This window comes from Gekko japonicus, unplaced genomic scaffold (assembly GCF_001447785.1).
Source record: "Gekko japonicus isolate JY-2015 unplaced genomic scaffold, Gekko_japonicus_V1.1 scaffold3023, whole genome shotgun sequence".
Classification (NCBI taxonomy): Eukaryota; Metazoa; Chordata; class Lepidosauria; order Squamata; family Gekkonidae; genus Gekko; species Gekko japonicus.
In genome coordinates, this window is record NW_015177105.1 from 129,653 (window position 1) to 145,123 (window position 15,471).

Genomic DNA, 15,471 nt, shown 5'->3' on the forward strand with positions numbered 1-15,471 from the left:
TGGCAGCCCTAGCTTCTGGTGGGGGTTGGGTAGGTGAGAGAATAGTTCAGTTCTGTTCCTAGTTATTTATGTTATGTGATATCATTATAAATAGGGAGAACTGAGCAAGTTGTATTTATTTATATAGCTGGTTACCAATTACTGGTTGGCACGTCCTTTTGCAGGAAGTTATAGCAAAATGACCTTTTAGTTTTTAAGTTTCCCTCTCCCTTTCTCTCTCCTGTGTTTGCGTTTTTAAGCTTTTTAAAGTCCCTTTAAAGTTGTTTTTAAGCTGCTTTGTCCTACTTTAGGGTACACTGTGTTGAATATCTATTAGATATACTGAATATATCAGATTTAAATTAGTGATTACTGAAATGAGTAAAAAGTGGGCCCATACTTTTGATGATGATTATAACATGAAAACAAAACAAAGCAGATTACTTTTTTTTTTAACTAATGTTTCTCCATTTCCCCTAAAAAACAGGTTTGAACCTATGATGCACCAGAGTCAGGCGGAGGATGAAGAACTTGGTAGATCCTGTTTGAACCAAAGCAATTCATTTGTTTCAGTGGGGAAAGAAGCTGTGTTAACATCTGACCAGAATGTTGGGAAGAGGTCTCAAGATCTCAGTCTGCTGGCATCACAGACAACACTTATAGCAGAGACACTGAAACGTATTTATAAGAGATTAGAGTTTATCACATACTATCTTCTTAAGACGAAATCCCTGAATCATGAACATTTATTATAAAGACACAGGAAGCCACTCTACTCAGAAGTAGCTAAAAAGGATGTAATATCTATAGAAAGGCTTTTAAACAAAAACAATAAGGATTTGCTCCCCTTCCCTCTTTAAAAATGAGAATGTGCTTGAGGTGAGCAATCTTCAGATCATAGTGACTATTACTTTAAAGGACAATGGATAAATTGGTGGGGAAAGTGGAACACTAAAAAACACTTATCTTATTTGTTGAATTTGTTTATTCAATCAATTTAAAACTGACTGAAAAGTTACAATGGTCAATTCAGGGAGAGAGAGATATTTTAACTTCCCTTGGCCAGTGAGAAGCCACATGATCCAAGCCTGACAAGAGAGAAAATTCCTATTCCTCTTGAGCCAAGAATTATAATTAATCCAGGACATATCCCCAAGCTGTCGGTACCAAACTCCTTAGCACCAAAAAACTGACTATCTGGGACTCACAGATTCCATATCTTAAATTGGAATAGAGCTGGCTGTCTTTAAGATGATACTGGACTCTTTCTACTTCTATTAGAAACCACAACATTCAAAAACCAGTGGGGGAACATTTTAACCTTCCAGGACATTCAGTTGCTTATCTAAGAGTAGCCGTTCTCTTACAAAGGAATTTCAAAGAGAGATTAGAAAGAGAGATTACTGAACTGCAACTGATTATGAAGCTCAAGACAATGCAAACTCTTGGACTGAACTGAGACCTAGGTTTCACCCCTCATTACCAATGCCTGCTATTGTCGTTTGGAGTTTGAAATCACTTCACTCTCCAAGATATAAGGATGGATGGACTCACATTCTAGCTGTATCTGAAGAAGTGAGCAGTGACTCAGGAAGGCTCATGCCTTGCCACAAATTTTGTTAGTTGTTAAGGTGCTACTGGACTCTTGCTTCCTTCCATTAATAAAGAATGCAAGCGGTGTTGTTGAGTTTCTTCCCCACCCTGCATCTGTCAGAACTGGAAAGGGGGATCTTTCTAAGTGCCATGGGACTCCATTTCTTTCTCTCTCTCTGGCTTTCCCTCCCCCCTCCCTCTCTCCCTCCCTCCGTCTGAAGGAGTGTGCATGCACACAAAATCTTATACCTGGAATAAAACACTGCTGGTCTTAAAGGTGCCACAGGACTCTCTCCCTCACTCTGGCTCCACTCTGGCTCTTTCCCCGAAAGGATGAGGAGGGGGAGCAGCCCTCAGCCAATTGAGGGAAAGGAGGCTTGGCTTTCTTTCTCTCCTCTGGAAGCAGAAGAGAGCAGGGCAAAAGTGAGCTGTGATGCAGGAAGCAGGAAGGAGCCAGTTGCTCACGGGCCGGATAGGAGCCCTGCAGGTGCTGGTTCCGGCCCATGGGCCATATGTTTAACACCCCTTCTCTAATTGATCATTCATCCCCTTACACCCTGGAAACTCTTGTCTACTTTGCTGAGTGATAAGGATCCTAAAATCACTCTGGCAACAGGAAAATTTGTTTCAGTCCTTCTAGCCCCTGCATTCAAAAAATGAGGAATGAGAATCTTCTGCTGCTCAAGATCTGTTAATCAATGAGCTTCTAAGGGAATACAGGAGGTATAAAGAAGAGCATTTTTTTAAAGTTTAGACCACTTATAATATTATTATACAAGAATCTTCTAAGCTGAATATATTCAAAAGATCTGACCAGACAATGCACTCTCAAACAATCATACATTATCATCTCATTGTTGACTATTAATGTTCTGTAAGAATCATAACCTGTAAGCAGCACACCAGCCAGGCCCTGCTAACAAGGGGGAGGGGCCCACAAGAGCATGAGACACATTTAACAGAGGAAAGAGAACAGCTGGGGGCCAGGCTGATGGGGGCGAGAGGTGAACTCTGGAAGAATAAAGAAGGAGAGCAACAGCCAAGAGGTAGGAGAGAACCAGCTATGGAAGAAGAGACGCCGGCAGAGTTCAGAGAGGAATGGAGATTGCAAATAGCTAACAACGGAGACTTTGGGGAAGTGCCTCTCTCCAATGTCAGAGGACAGACTACTAAGCAGCCAGGAGGGGTGTGGCCCACCCAGGAGAGCTGATGGGGATGCCTAGTCCATGGGGGTGTAAGAACTCTAGAGGAACCTCCCTGCAGGCTTCCCAGGACTCAGGTTGGACTTGAGGGGGGGAAGGGCTCACCCAAGGCTGCAGGATTCACTCTGGGGAAACAGAGGCAGGACTGGTCACTGTATAGGCCTGCCAAATCCCCCCGGGGGCGGATTTCCCCCCGCTTTGGAGGCCCGATTTCCGCCACAGCGGAATTGGGCCCTGGGGGGAACTCCGCCCCCCGAAGCTGCGTCACCAGAGGTGATGCAGGACGTACGGCACGTTCCCGACGATCTGGGCCACGCCCCCAACGTGCCCTACGTCCTGCGTCACTTCTGGTGATGTTCTGGTAGCGTGTGCGCACTTTGCGCGCGCGCACACACACCCGCGGCCAGCTCCCGCGGCCAGCTCCCGGACCCAGCGAACACTCCCCCGCTGGTGAGTAATTACGATTTGGCAACCCTATCACTGTAAAGGGGTCAGGTGAGGGAGCACTGGAGACAGTAAATAAAACAAGAGCCACGTGGCTTGTGACAACCCTCATAGCTGGATGCTGTAGGGACTTCCTCCAGCTCCTCCAGGGCTGAAGCCACTAATCTCCTACATAACCTATTTTTCCCATTTTGGTAAGGAGGTAATTGGATGTAATCTATCTAAATCCCTGACTGCAGAGGCCGACAGTAGAATTTGATATAAGATAATCTTTTATGGTATCGATCCCAGCAATTTAATAAATTATTAACAACAAAATTATCATAATTATATATCCTTTCTTTCTTAGGAATCTAAAAAAATGATTTTAAAGGCATACTAATGTGTGCCTGCTCAACTGCTAATCAGATTCATTACTTAAAAACCATCTGGTCAACCACTTCAACTTTGCAGCATCAAGGTAAGCTTTAACATTTGGGATCCCTAGCCCACCTTTAGATTGTGATGTTAACCAATTTATTCTTGGTCTCCCCCCATAAACCTGTTAATCATATTCTGCCATTCTCTCAGATTAGCTTCATGAATTACAACAGGAAGGTTCTCTAACAGGTAAAAAAAAATTGGGGGTAACCACTATTTTAATTGTATTTACGCACCCTAACCGAGACAAATTAAATGATTCCCTTAAAGTTAATTTTTCTATCTAACTAGCCTGATACACGTGCTTCGCTACGGTATTTAAGTTCTGTAAACCCAGTTATAATACTGATGATGTGAAGTTTGAAATGTAACATTTGTTGTAGGAATTCTAATGGAGAAGAATGTAGTGAAAAAAATTAAGTGAGACATACGTACTGAAGGACCTCTCTGTAGATTGCTGGTGCGGGCTCCCTCATGGCTTTAAGCACCCCGCAACCACTGCTGCACCTGACAGACAACCGCCTGTTAAGTGTAGGAGGTAGGGAGAGTGTGTTGGAAGCCAACAGAGAGGCTGGGCCAGCAGCATCGCTAAGGTGATCCTGCTGAGGCAGCGTCTCTGATGGATGAAAGTACCCTGGTCCTGCTCCTACACCTGACAGGCACCCGCCTGTCTGGTGTTGGGGGGATTATGTTTAAAGGCATCAGGGAGGCTGGACCAGCAGCATGGCTAATGCCACATTCCTAAATTGCCTCCACCTGGTAGCACTGGTGTATCTGGCTCTATGTTTGCCAGGAGCTTCTTGGGGACAGTAAGAGGTGAGAGGTGTGAGGGGGAGTTGGTGTGAGGGAGTGGTGATGTGGTGGACATTTCTTCAGGTTCATGAGGGAGGCATGAATCGAAATGGCTCCTAGAAAGGTCCTTAACTATCTCCCCAAGAACATCCATTAACTCAACTGCCATGCTGGCTTTTTTGAAAAATGTCTATTCAGGAGTCTTGAATCGCTGAGTTCTGTAACTGTCCTCATCTGTCTGCAGTCTCTTTTAACTGCACTCAGAGGGAGATGAGTGCAAGAGGCAGGTTTTACCTCAGAACTTTGAGCTACAGTTGACCAAATTGGGGGGCGGGGCGGTGGAGGCAGAAGCCTGCCAGGCGCATGGAAAACAATTGGGGAAACACTTTTTGCCCCTTTTTTACCCCCTTAGGGGTCATGTTTCTTAGAAATCTCTTTGTGGGGGTGTTGATGTCATGGTAGGAATGCACTCCCCTTATTTTGGGTTTCTTGGTTCAGGGGTTTGGCCTGGGCATTGAATTGGGGGGGAGGGCATACCTCCCTTTATTTTTTTACAAAATTGCCTCTCATTTATGTTACATTTAAAAAGTGGGGAAAAACTACGTATTCAAAACACCATCTGAGCAATCAGATACTAAGCAAGTTCATTTGAACCTAATGAAGTACCCTGGCCCTGCTCCTACACCTGACAGACACCCGCCTGTCTGGTATTGGGGGGAGTGTGTTTAAAGGCATCAGGGAAGCTGGGCCCAGTCTCATGAGTCTAACCCCGGGGAGGGGAGGATTGGTGAGTCTGGTGAGATCCTGCCTGGGAGGGGGAGATTTAAACAGAGGGCACAAGGCAGGCCAGGGAGGAAGAGCAAAGGAGAAGTCCAGAGGGGCTGGAAGAGCACCTCATTATCTGAGGTTAGCCCAGCCTGCTGACTAAAAATTGAGCCGTGGAGGGCTCAATTCCATTGGACTCTTGCCTAGGATCCCTACATTGTTTCTAACAGAAGTATGGCAACTATTGGGGCAAAAGCCTGAAAATATTCCAGTATCAAGCCAACTAATCCAGGTGCCTTAAAAAAATTATCACTTTAGTTACTTTACAGAGTTTTACATCAAACCCTTGTCAATCTGATAATTTAGGAAATTTTATTTTATTCATTTCAGTCCGGCTTCTGCCCAGGGCATGGGACGGAGACAGTGCTTGTCGTCCTTCCTGACAGGAGCACTCTCTCCGAATTTCTTGTTTCTAGGTCCAGGGGTTTGGCCTGGGCGTCGATTTTACAGTGAGGGGACTTTCTTTTATATATATAGATGATTTTCTTGAAATTGTTGTTGTTCAGTCGCACAGTTCAGTCCGACTTTTCGCGACCCCATGGACAAGATCACGCCAGGCCTTCCTGTCTTCCGCCGTCCTCTGAAGTTTGCTTAATTTCATGTTCAAGATCACGCCAGGCCTTCCTGTCTTCCGCCGTCCTCTGAAGTTTGCTTAATTTCATGTTCATTGCATCTATGACACTGTCTAACCTTTGCCGTCCCCGTCTTCTTTGACCTTCAATCTTTCCCAGCATCAGGGTCTTCTCCAGTGAGTGCTCCCTTCTCATTTGGTGGCCAAAGTATTTGAGCTTCAGTTTCATTATCTGGCCTTCCAGGGAATAGTCAGGGTTGACTTCTTTTAGATTTTTTTAGATTCTTTTAGATTACAATCTATTAATTTTGAGAAGTCTTGTCCAATCACTATTCCTAAATATTTCATACAATATTTCATGTTCTTGATCCAGATCTGGTGAGAAATCTCACTGATACCTATTTTAAATAATAAAGCTTCTACTGTGTAAGCATCAACTATATTTATAAGCCTAATAATACATTCATTGACCCTTGTTAAAAACAACACAATGTCATCAGCATATCAATTTATTTTATACTTCTGATTATACTTCTGATTATTAATCTCAATACCCATTATTTCTTCAGAGTCTCTAATCATTACTGCCAGGGGTTCAAGACAAATATTAAAGAGGAGTGCTGATAATAGGCATTCTTGCTTTATCCCTCTATCTATTGCAATAAGATAATTTATTATGCATACTAAGTCTAACTTTGGTTGATGAACAAACTATTTTTGCCCTGTTAACAAAATGATTACTCAACCAAGAAGCTTCTAAAGGTTTTAACAGAAACAAATGCCTTTTCAGAATCTACAAAAAGAAAGAATGCTTTATTTTCCCTCTACTAACTAAATCTGTAAGATTTACTATTTTCCTAATGTTAGACGAAGCGCAACAATTGGGAATAAATCCAATTTGCTCATTAATACATGTATTGTGATATTATACTCTTTACTCTATTAGCAAGAGTTGAAGTTAAGATTTTAAAGTCATAACTGAGTAGAGACATAGGGCAATAAGATCCAGAGCATGTTCTGTCCTTGACAGGTTTTGGTGTAACAGTCATTTTAGATTCAGCCCATGTTGGTAGGACTTTTTTTCCTTTAAATATCTTATTAAGATCTTCCCAGGCTCACTACACAGCTTAGAGTGGAGGAAGGTCAGCAGCAAGTGGAAGGAAACATGTGGCAGTCACGCAGGCATCCTCCAATGCACCTGCAAGGAGGCAGTGTGGGACAGCAAACCAATGGCCCCTCCTCATGCTAGCCCTGCCAACGCTGAGGTAGGGGAAGAGGAGTGAAGACAGAAAGGTGGTACTCCACTGGGGTCAGAGGCTGTCAGTCTCATGAGTCTCACCCCGGGGAGGGGAGGATTGGTGAGTCTGGTGAGATCCTGCCTGGGAGGGGGAGATTTAAACAGAGGGCACAAGGCAGGCCAGGGAGGAAGAGCAAAGGAGAAGTCCAGAGGGGCTGGAAGAGCACCTCATTATCTGAGGTTAGCCCAGCCTGCTGACTAAAAATTGAGCCGTGGAGGGCTCAATTCCATTGGACTCTTGCCTAGGATCCCTACATTGTTTCTAACAGAAGTATGGCAACTATTGGGGCAAAAGCCTGAAAATATTCCAGTATCAAGCCAACTAATCCAGGTGCTTTAAAAAAATTATCACTTTAGTTACTTTACAGAGTTTTACAACAAACCCTTGTCAATCTGATAATTTAGGAAAATTTATTTTATCCATTTCAGTCCGGCTTCTGCCCGGGGCATGGGATGGAGACAGTGCTTGTCGTCCTTCCTGACGACTCCGGAGGCATCTGGATCGGGGCAGTGTAGCGGCTCTGTTGTTGTTAGATCTGTCAGGGATTCAGGGGCTCACCCTTCAATGGATTGCCTCTTTTCTCCAAGGTCAGGGACAGAGGGTGGTGCTAGGGGAACAGCAGTCCCGGAGGCACCCGCTCAAATCCTGACTTAACTATGGAGGCCCAGGTGGCAGCCACTGCCAAATTGGCCTTTTACCACCTTCGGCTGATTCGGCAGTTGGTTCCTTTCCTTGACCGTGATGACCTGGCTACAGTGATCCATGCAACTGTCACCTCGAGGTTAGACTACTGTAATGCTCTCTACATGGGGCTGCCTTTATCACAAATCAGGAGGCTGCAGCTAGTGCAGAATGCTGAGGTCAGGCTGTTGGTGGGCGTCCCTAGGTGGGAGCACATCCGGCCTGTGCTGAAAACGCTGCACTGGCTGCCTATAGCATACCGGATTCCCTTCAAAGTGCTGGTGCTTACCTTTAAAGCCCTATATGGCCAGGGTCCGACATACCTGAGGGACCGCCTTTCCCCACATATGTCCCAAAGAGCACCTCGGTTGGGGACACAACATCGCCTGGTAACCCCAGGCCCCAGGGAGGCCAGGCTTACTGCAATAAAGGCCAGGTCCTTTTCAGTGGCGGCTCCTACTTGGTGGAATGAGCTCCCGGAGAAGATCAGGGCCTGCTTTTACAGTTCCGCAGGGCCTGCAAGATGGAGCTCTTCCGCCAGGCTTTTGAGTAGGAACTGCCACTACCACTACTATTACCACCATTGGTAGACCTGAGGGGTAGCCCCATGAAGATCAACCATGACTTCGCTGTGATCAGTACTGCTGGATGGGGTCGAGTAACATCTATGGGTCTTTAATCTCCCTATTGCTATGTAAGATACTGGGGAGTCCATCTTGCAAATTTGATTCTTTTGTTAAATTTTGATTGTAACTACTGAGCACTTTAATGTTGATTGTTTTATCCTGTTTTTATGCTGTTTTATGCTTTGGCACATGGTGCCCTATTGTAAGCCGGCCTTACCCCACTTGCGGGGAGGGCGGGGTAGAAATGTAATCATCATCATCATCATCATCATCATCATCATCTTTGATATTCCATGAGCCTTTGGTTATTGTGTTTTATAGAGATTTCTATAAAAGTCTGAAAATCAATCAATTCTTTGGTCAGTATGGGTGACAACTGATCCATCTTTGGTTTTGATAGCATCTATCATATTAATAGAAGTTGTTTTCATATTCATAAGTACCTTTGCTTAATGTACAATACATTTTTGTTCATTTTGTTTACTTCAAGCTCATTTAGGCAGTTTCTAGCTCTTTGTAATTCTCTGTACATATTTAAATCTTGCTCCTTTTTATGTCTACCTTTGTAGGGTCACAATTTCATCAATCAAATCTTGTCTTTCCTTGTCCCTTCTGCTTTTAATGTAAATTAAGGCACTAATTGCTATGCCTCTAAAAAGGCCTTATGTCTACCAAATAGGGTTGCCAGGTCTTACCAGGCTGCCCGCGGGGGGCTCCCTCCATCGGTCTGGGATGTCCTTGGCATGTCACCCAGAAGTGATGTCATCTGGAACGATAGCACGTCCCCAGCAATGTGCCTTGCACGATGATGTCACCTCCAGGTACATCGGCGTAAACAAGGCACTTTGGGGGTGGGGTTCCCCCTGCTGGCCGGATTGGGGCCAGTGGATCAGGGCCCCTGAAAAAGGGGCAAACCCCTGCCCCCATCGGGGGAATGGGAACCCTACTACGAAATCATTATAGAAGTAGCAGAATCTATATTTAATTGATTATTCTAAAACTATCATATAGTCTTCAGTTTAGGATACTCAATACTGTTTTAATGCTGATAATGCTTAGAGTTTATAATTTGGATAGCACTTAGCAAATGCACATAAAATTTGGACTCAGTGTTTTATTATTTCTCTGCTTCTTGTATTTTATAACTTGTAATAGCCTTTGACCAAAACCATTAAAGACTTTCTGACTTACAAATTATTAGCCTTCAACTAAGAAAGAAACATTAAAATCTACTGCTACTACTTTATTACTTAATTTTTAATTTCTAAAGTAATACACCTGTGCTTAGCCTACTTTATACTCCTAATCCCAGTGAACTTTCTGAGTTTATGAGTTTACTCATCCATTTATCATTTCTTGCATTCACCAACTTTCTGGATTTTTCAAAAACTGATTTTGCAATGCATAGAGGTATCATAGTATTCAGAAGACCAGTGCAACATCCTAAAATCTGCTTCAACAAAATTTTATTTTACTTAATAAAGATTGGGCATATTAATCCCTTAAAATTAAAGTTAAAATTAAACAATGCTCAGGTATTCATAAAATTAAACAATGCTCAGGTACTCATAAACTGGAAATCTCTTAGAGTTTTGGAATGAGCAACAGAGTGACTGATGGCATGATTATTAATAACTAGTAAAATAACAGAATAAATGGTAGAAGAGGGTGCTTTATAAAGGGAAAGGAACTGTGGACTATGCTATTGCCTACAGTATTATTATCTGTTTGCCGCATCTGTTGTCTTGCTGTCACAGCTATATTTCTTACTTTAATAATATCATTTTCTGCATTGTTAAATATATGTGTAACACAATATCTGTAATCCTACTGCCTATTAGATGTCTCATCCTATTAGATGGCTCATCCTAATAATAGCATTGATTTACACAGTGTCATCTGCCTGGAGTCTCAGCGAGGAAGGCAGAACAGACATAAAGTAAAATATAAATAAACAATTAATTGCCTATAACCAAGATGCTAGAACATAAAGGGAACTATCATTACTTCTACAGTCAGCTCAAACTTTAGATACCTAGAGGGAGTTCTGGTAGTATTTCACATAGTCATCACCAGAGGTCATAATAGTTAAATGTGTATTTTTGACATATGGAGAATAAATATACATTGGATATACACAAAATTGGCTACAGGTCTTGGGGTGTGTATGCAGTGCCAAACCGGTACAGAATGGTAACAAAAATATTGTACATCCAGTTAATGGGTGCATGGGTAATGTTATGGAAACCACAGAATATTTCATCACAAAGAAAACATTTACTGGCATTTGTTTGCAAAGTCTTTTTAAAACAGAAGAAAAGTCTATCTGATTACTATTTCAAGCAAAGCAAATTGTGATTATTCAGTTTTTTTCACATTCTGATTATTCCATTTACCTGTATAATTGCGGCATCAAGACACATCTGTAGAGTTGTAAATCCAGAGCGTAAGTACTTTTCAGCTTCACACATATTGGAAGGGCCTGAACAACTAGCTATAGAAAATCAAGTAATGTTATTTTTAAAATGAACATATTTTGTTCATTACCTATTCAAAAGCACTAAGGGAGGGCGGGGTAAAAGTCCAATAAAAAAAAAAATTAAGTTCTTGCAATAAGAATCTGATCCCCCCCCCCCCAAAGATCCTTTCACTCCCACTGTTGATTCTGGCCAGGATAAGCCACTGGGGGTAAGGCTTCTTTCTCCTGCTTGATAATGACACCAAATCCCTAAACCAAGCCTTGGCTGGGGTTGAGGCACACACCTTAAATGGTTTATTAGGCTCTGGCTTAGTATGTGCTTGGGTATAGCATTTTTCTCTAGGATCAACTTCTGGCTCTTGAACTCCCCTCCCCTATTGTTCAGATGTCCTTTAGAAGTCTCAGTAATGTTAGGAAGGGGCTGGTTGCCAGTCGGAGCTTTGTGAATTGTGAATTTGTTGATGTCTTTGGATTCTGAATTACGACACTGTGATTACAGATTATACGATCAATACAAAATAATCTATTGTCCTACCTAAAAGACACTCAAAGCAGCTTCATAAAATTGCATTCAATAAATACACAATCAGCAAAGCAAGTAACAATAAGCAGCAACACACTACAAATGCATGCTGAACTTTTAAAAAGCTTGCTTCTGCAAGTCACTCCTATGACTGAAATTGAGGGTACAACTAAATGAGACACTGAAGGTTTGTAATCAGTTTTCCTATATGCTTTCCCTATGAGGGCAAACAGCAATGCGGTGGGGAGGGGATCAAATTAGGAAAACAGCATGGAAGGAAAGTGTTGTAGACTTCTCTTCATCAGTGTCAGGATCCCTATTTAATTCCTCACCCACTCACATAATCCAGGCAGTTGCAATTAACAGGAATTTTATCTAATCTGGCTTTAAAACCTCAAAGTTTTTATATTCATTTCCTGATGTAAAAAATGCAGGTATGCTTAAAATCTGAAAGCAACCTGCAAACACTTTGCATAAGCTTAAAGAATATGGGAAACCGTCCTGTCTATTTCTAATAGACTGTTTTATTTTGGTAATAAATTCTTCAAGTCTTCATCGTGAACTTGCAAAACAAGCGCAACTTTCTAAATTAAGTTCTTAGAATATACACACGTATTCTTACCTCTTGAGTCTACATAACTCACAGATAATGGAATCACAGTAGGAGGAAATCTGAGATGGTAGGACATGGAATCCTTAAAAACTGCCCCCACAAAATTTGGAGGTTTATGAAGACTAGCCTTTTGCATTTCTTGCTCAGTGAAAAATTCTTCTGTAATGATTCCTGCAAAAGATTCAAATTACCCCCAATTACTCTCATCTCTATCAACAGTGGTACAATACTATATATAGCTGCTCTCCTCATTTGTTTGCCCAAACTAGAATACATCTCTATTCATATATGTATGCTGGTTACGGTATCTCTAGTTCTGCAGCTGGACTGGAACCCCTGAATTTATCGACAATAAAGCACAGTGAAGTCAAACCTATGTGAGAAGCAAAGCATGAGAGATTCTTTCCCTCTTTCTTTTCTTAAACAATGAAATTCTACAGATCAGTGTTCCACATCTTGCATAAGGTACAAGTTTCTTCAATTCAAAAAATATCAACTCTTGAAAAATATTTTTAATTGAAGGGACAAATGCCAAGTGGCTTGTTCACATGGCTAAGGCAGTAAACTGGACTGTCACTGAAGACTTTCTCTTCTTGGCCTGCAGCAAAAGGAGGACAGTACAACAGGAAGATGAATTCTTCTAGCATAGAGCACCTGCCTAACAGCAAAGACAGATGGAACACTGTTCTTACCCAGGGGAGAGGATTTTTAATCACATCACAAGTGAGAGGCATGTTGGCTGCTTAGATAAGAGGGAACTCTTTTTGCTCAGACCCTTATATATTGCTGAGATGGATGTAAGAGGCATTCAGTGTCCTTGCATGATCAGTACTGCCAAAATCTGAAGGAATGCCAATAACTTTAAAATTTTAGCCTTTACAAAAAGAGAAGTTCTGGTTCACAAAGACACCAAAAGTGTGCTGAGCCAGTCTGATGGTCGTAACTTCCAGACAAATACAAGGGAAAATTTTTGAAAAGACAAATTCCGTAAAGAACTGAGTAGCATTAAGGTTCACATACCTTCTTGGAAGCATTCTGAAGACATTTTTGTCATGATTTTTCTTGTGAACTCAGTCACTGGAGTGTAGCCAACGATAAACTTGGACATTTTTGAGTAAGCCACAGAACCAAGATCATTATCTGTAACCTCATCATATTTCTTGCTTGGATACATCATGCTCATTAATATTAGCCAAAATAAAAAGAAAATCGGAAGCAGAACTTCCTACAAAGGAAGTATACACGTTAGCATTGATAACAGTAAGAAAAAGCTATCTAAAGCTGCACTTCTACAGCTAGCCCACTAAAGACAATACATTTGAAATATACATGACAAACTGGATGACAGCATAACATCAAGGCATATATAAATAAGTTCTGCAATTTTTATTAAAGCACATTTGTACTATTAACAATGCAAGAGGCAACTCTGCTTAAACATTGTGCCCTCTGGAATAGTAGGCTGCTGCCCAGGAAGAAAACTGATGAACAGACCTCTGGCAATGATCAGAAATGCTTTTAAGCATACATGAGGACCTATTTTTTAAAAATATTTTATTTATAAAGTTGTTTCACGCTAAATAAACAAATACATGAGCAATTAGTTCATATATTCGGAGTCTTCTATACATAGTTATTTTCCCATTTATACACTCTAGTCCATCTTTTTAGGAATAACGTTTCATCCTTTCCATTGGATTAATATGGTTAACTTATCAATTTCTGCCGCATCTAACAATTTTAACGCTATTTCTTCTCTAGATGGGGTTTTATCCATTTTCCAACATCGGGTTATCAATATTCTTGAAGAGGTTAATATGTATGTTAACAAATATCTATCCTCTGGCTAATAACAATGAGGACCTATTTTTTTATTGCTAGACATTGATTAAAACTCTGTACTGTAGAGTCTCTTATCCATTTAAATACTTTCCAGTCTTATGCTGAGTTATTCTAATTTAAGACCATTGATTTCAATGGGCTTTGACTGGAGTAGCTGCACAGGACTGCACTGTCAGTATATTAAAGTCACATAAATATTGTTACACTGTTCAAACACCATAGTCATTAATATTTACATATAACATTAAATAAACAGAGGAATTCACATAACTTTGGATATGCATGTGAAGTAGTCCAAGCAACTGGTGTTCCAAAGTTATGCAAATAACTACCCACTGGGGTCTTTAGGAAAAGGTGGGGCAGAGCAGGCACTCCCCTCCTCCACCCATCCCCCCTTTCAACAGCTTCTCAAGCTGTTAAAGCAACATAGCTAACTGAACACCAAAGAGATAAAGAAAGGAAGTGCTCAGGAAACATCATTTTTGCTGTTCTCTGCTTTACCTAACAGCTTGATAAAGAATAAATCGGATAACTGCAACAGTTTGCAACTTGCATGTCCTCCTTCAATTAAGCAAACTTCTTCGTAAAGACTGATTTAGACCCAGATCCCTCCTCCTATTTGCTCGCATACTGATAAACACCAGCATAGTGTGGATTAACTCACCTGACTGCTACTCTTCTTAGTCCTCCATTTAACAAGATAGTTCTTATACAAAAGAGCTCGGGTTTGCCGCCACACTCCTACTTCTCTTGGAGCCTCCATTGACATTTCTCATGTGTAGCTTATTCAACAAGAAAACAAAATTGTAGCGATTTATGTGCCAAACACTAATATCATTTTAATCATTTAATAATGAACAAACAGCTTCTACAGAAGCTTCATAACAAGTAAATTAATTATACTGGGTTAACTTAAGGGAAGAAAAGACTACACAATGGAAGAAAACCTGTGTTTTATCATCTCACATTCTATATATAAATAGCCACTTTTTACCATATAAATGGTAGATACAACAAGCCTACATCTTATTTTCAGGACTAGGTTAATTGACTTAACAGCACATTTTTTATTCATATACCATGAATTATAAATATACAGGAAGGAGGAAAAAAATCTAAAATGCTTCACTTTTACTTTTGCGAAACCAACCCCCCCCCCCATTTTACATCACTATTTGTTCCTCAAATAATTTTAATTATGTGTAATCAGCCAGTGTGCACCCACAGAGAAAATGAATCAGAGCATATGCATATGGGTAATTCAAGTTCTAGTACATCAAACTGACACTGACAAGATGGAATGGTATAAAAAAAACCATACCTCATAGGACAGTTGTAAGGATAACATGAGGAAAGGAAAACCATCTATGTCACCAAGGAAGACCTTGGAAAAAGGGTAGTAGAAAAGTATAGTATAGTTCTCATTCAGTCCAAATTCTCATCATGTGTTACTTCTAGAACATTTTCTAAATAGCTATAGATCTTTATATATTTTCCCATATAGTTTTAAGGCAGCCAACAGCAAAACAATTAAAATATCCTATAAAACGAAACAGATAGTTATTATCTCGATCCTAAGCACT

At 41.1% G+C, this 15,471-nt stretch overlaps 1 protein-coding gene across 1 annotated transcript in view; it reads right to left on the reverse strand.

The window, feature by feature from the left end:
- Positions 1-15,471, reverse strand: part of ABCA5 (ATP binding cassette subfamily A member 5) — a 106,175-nt gene that overhangs the window by 68,004 nt on the left and 22,700 nt on the right. Inside the window, exons 2-6 of the mRNA XM_015428298.1 lie at positions 15,210-15,272; positions 14,553-14,670; positions 13,067-13,271; positions 12,056-12,217; positions 10,828-10,925 (exon numbers count right to left, since the gene is read on the reverse strand). Of these exons, the coding sequence (XP_015283784.1) occupies positions 10,828-10,925; positions 12,056-12,217; positions 13,067-13,271; positions 14,553-14,657 (570 nt within the window). The 5' untranslated portion in view covers positions 14,658-14,670; positions 15,210-15,272. The remainder of the gene's footprint in view (positions 1-10,827; positions 10,926-12,055; positions 12,218-13,066; positions 13,272-14,552; positions 14,671-15,209; positions 15,273-15,471) is intronic.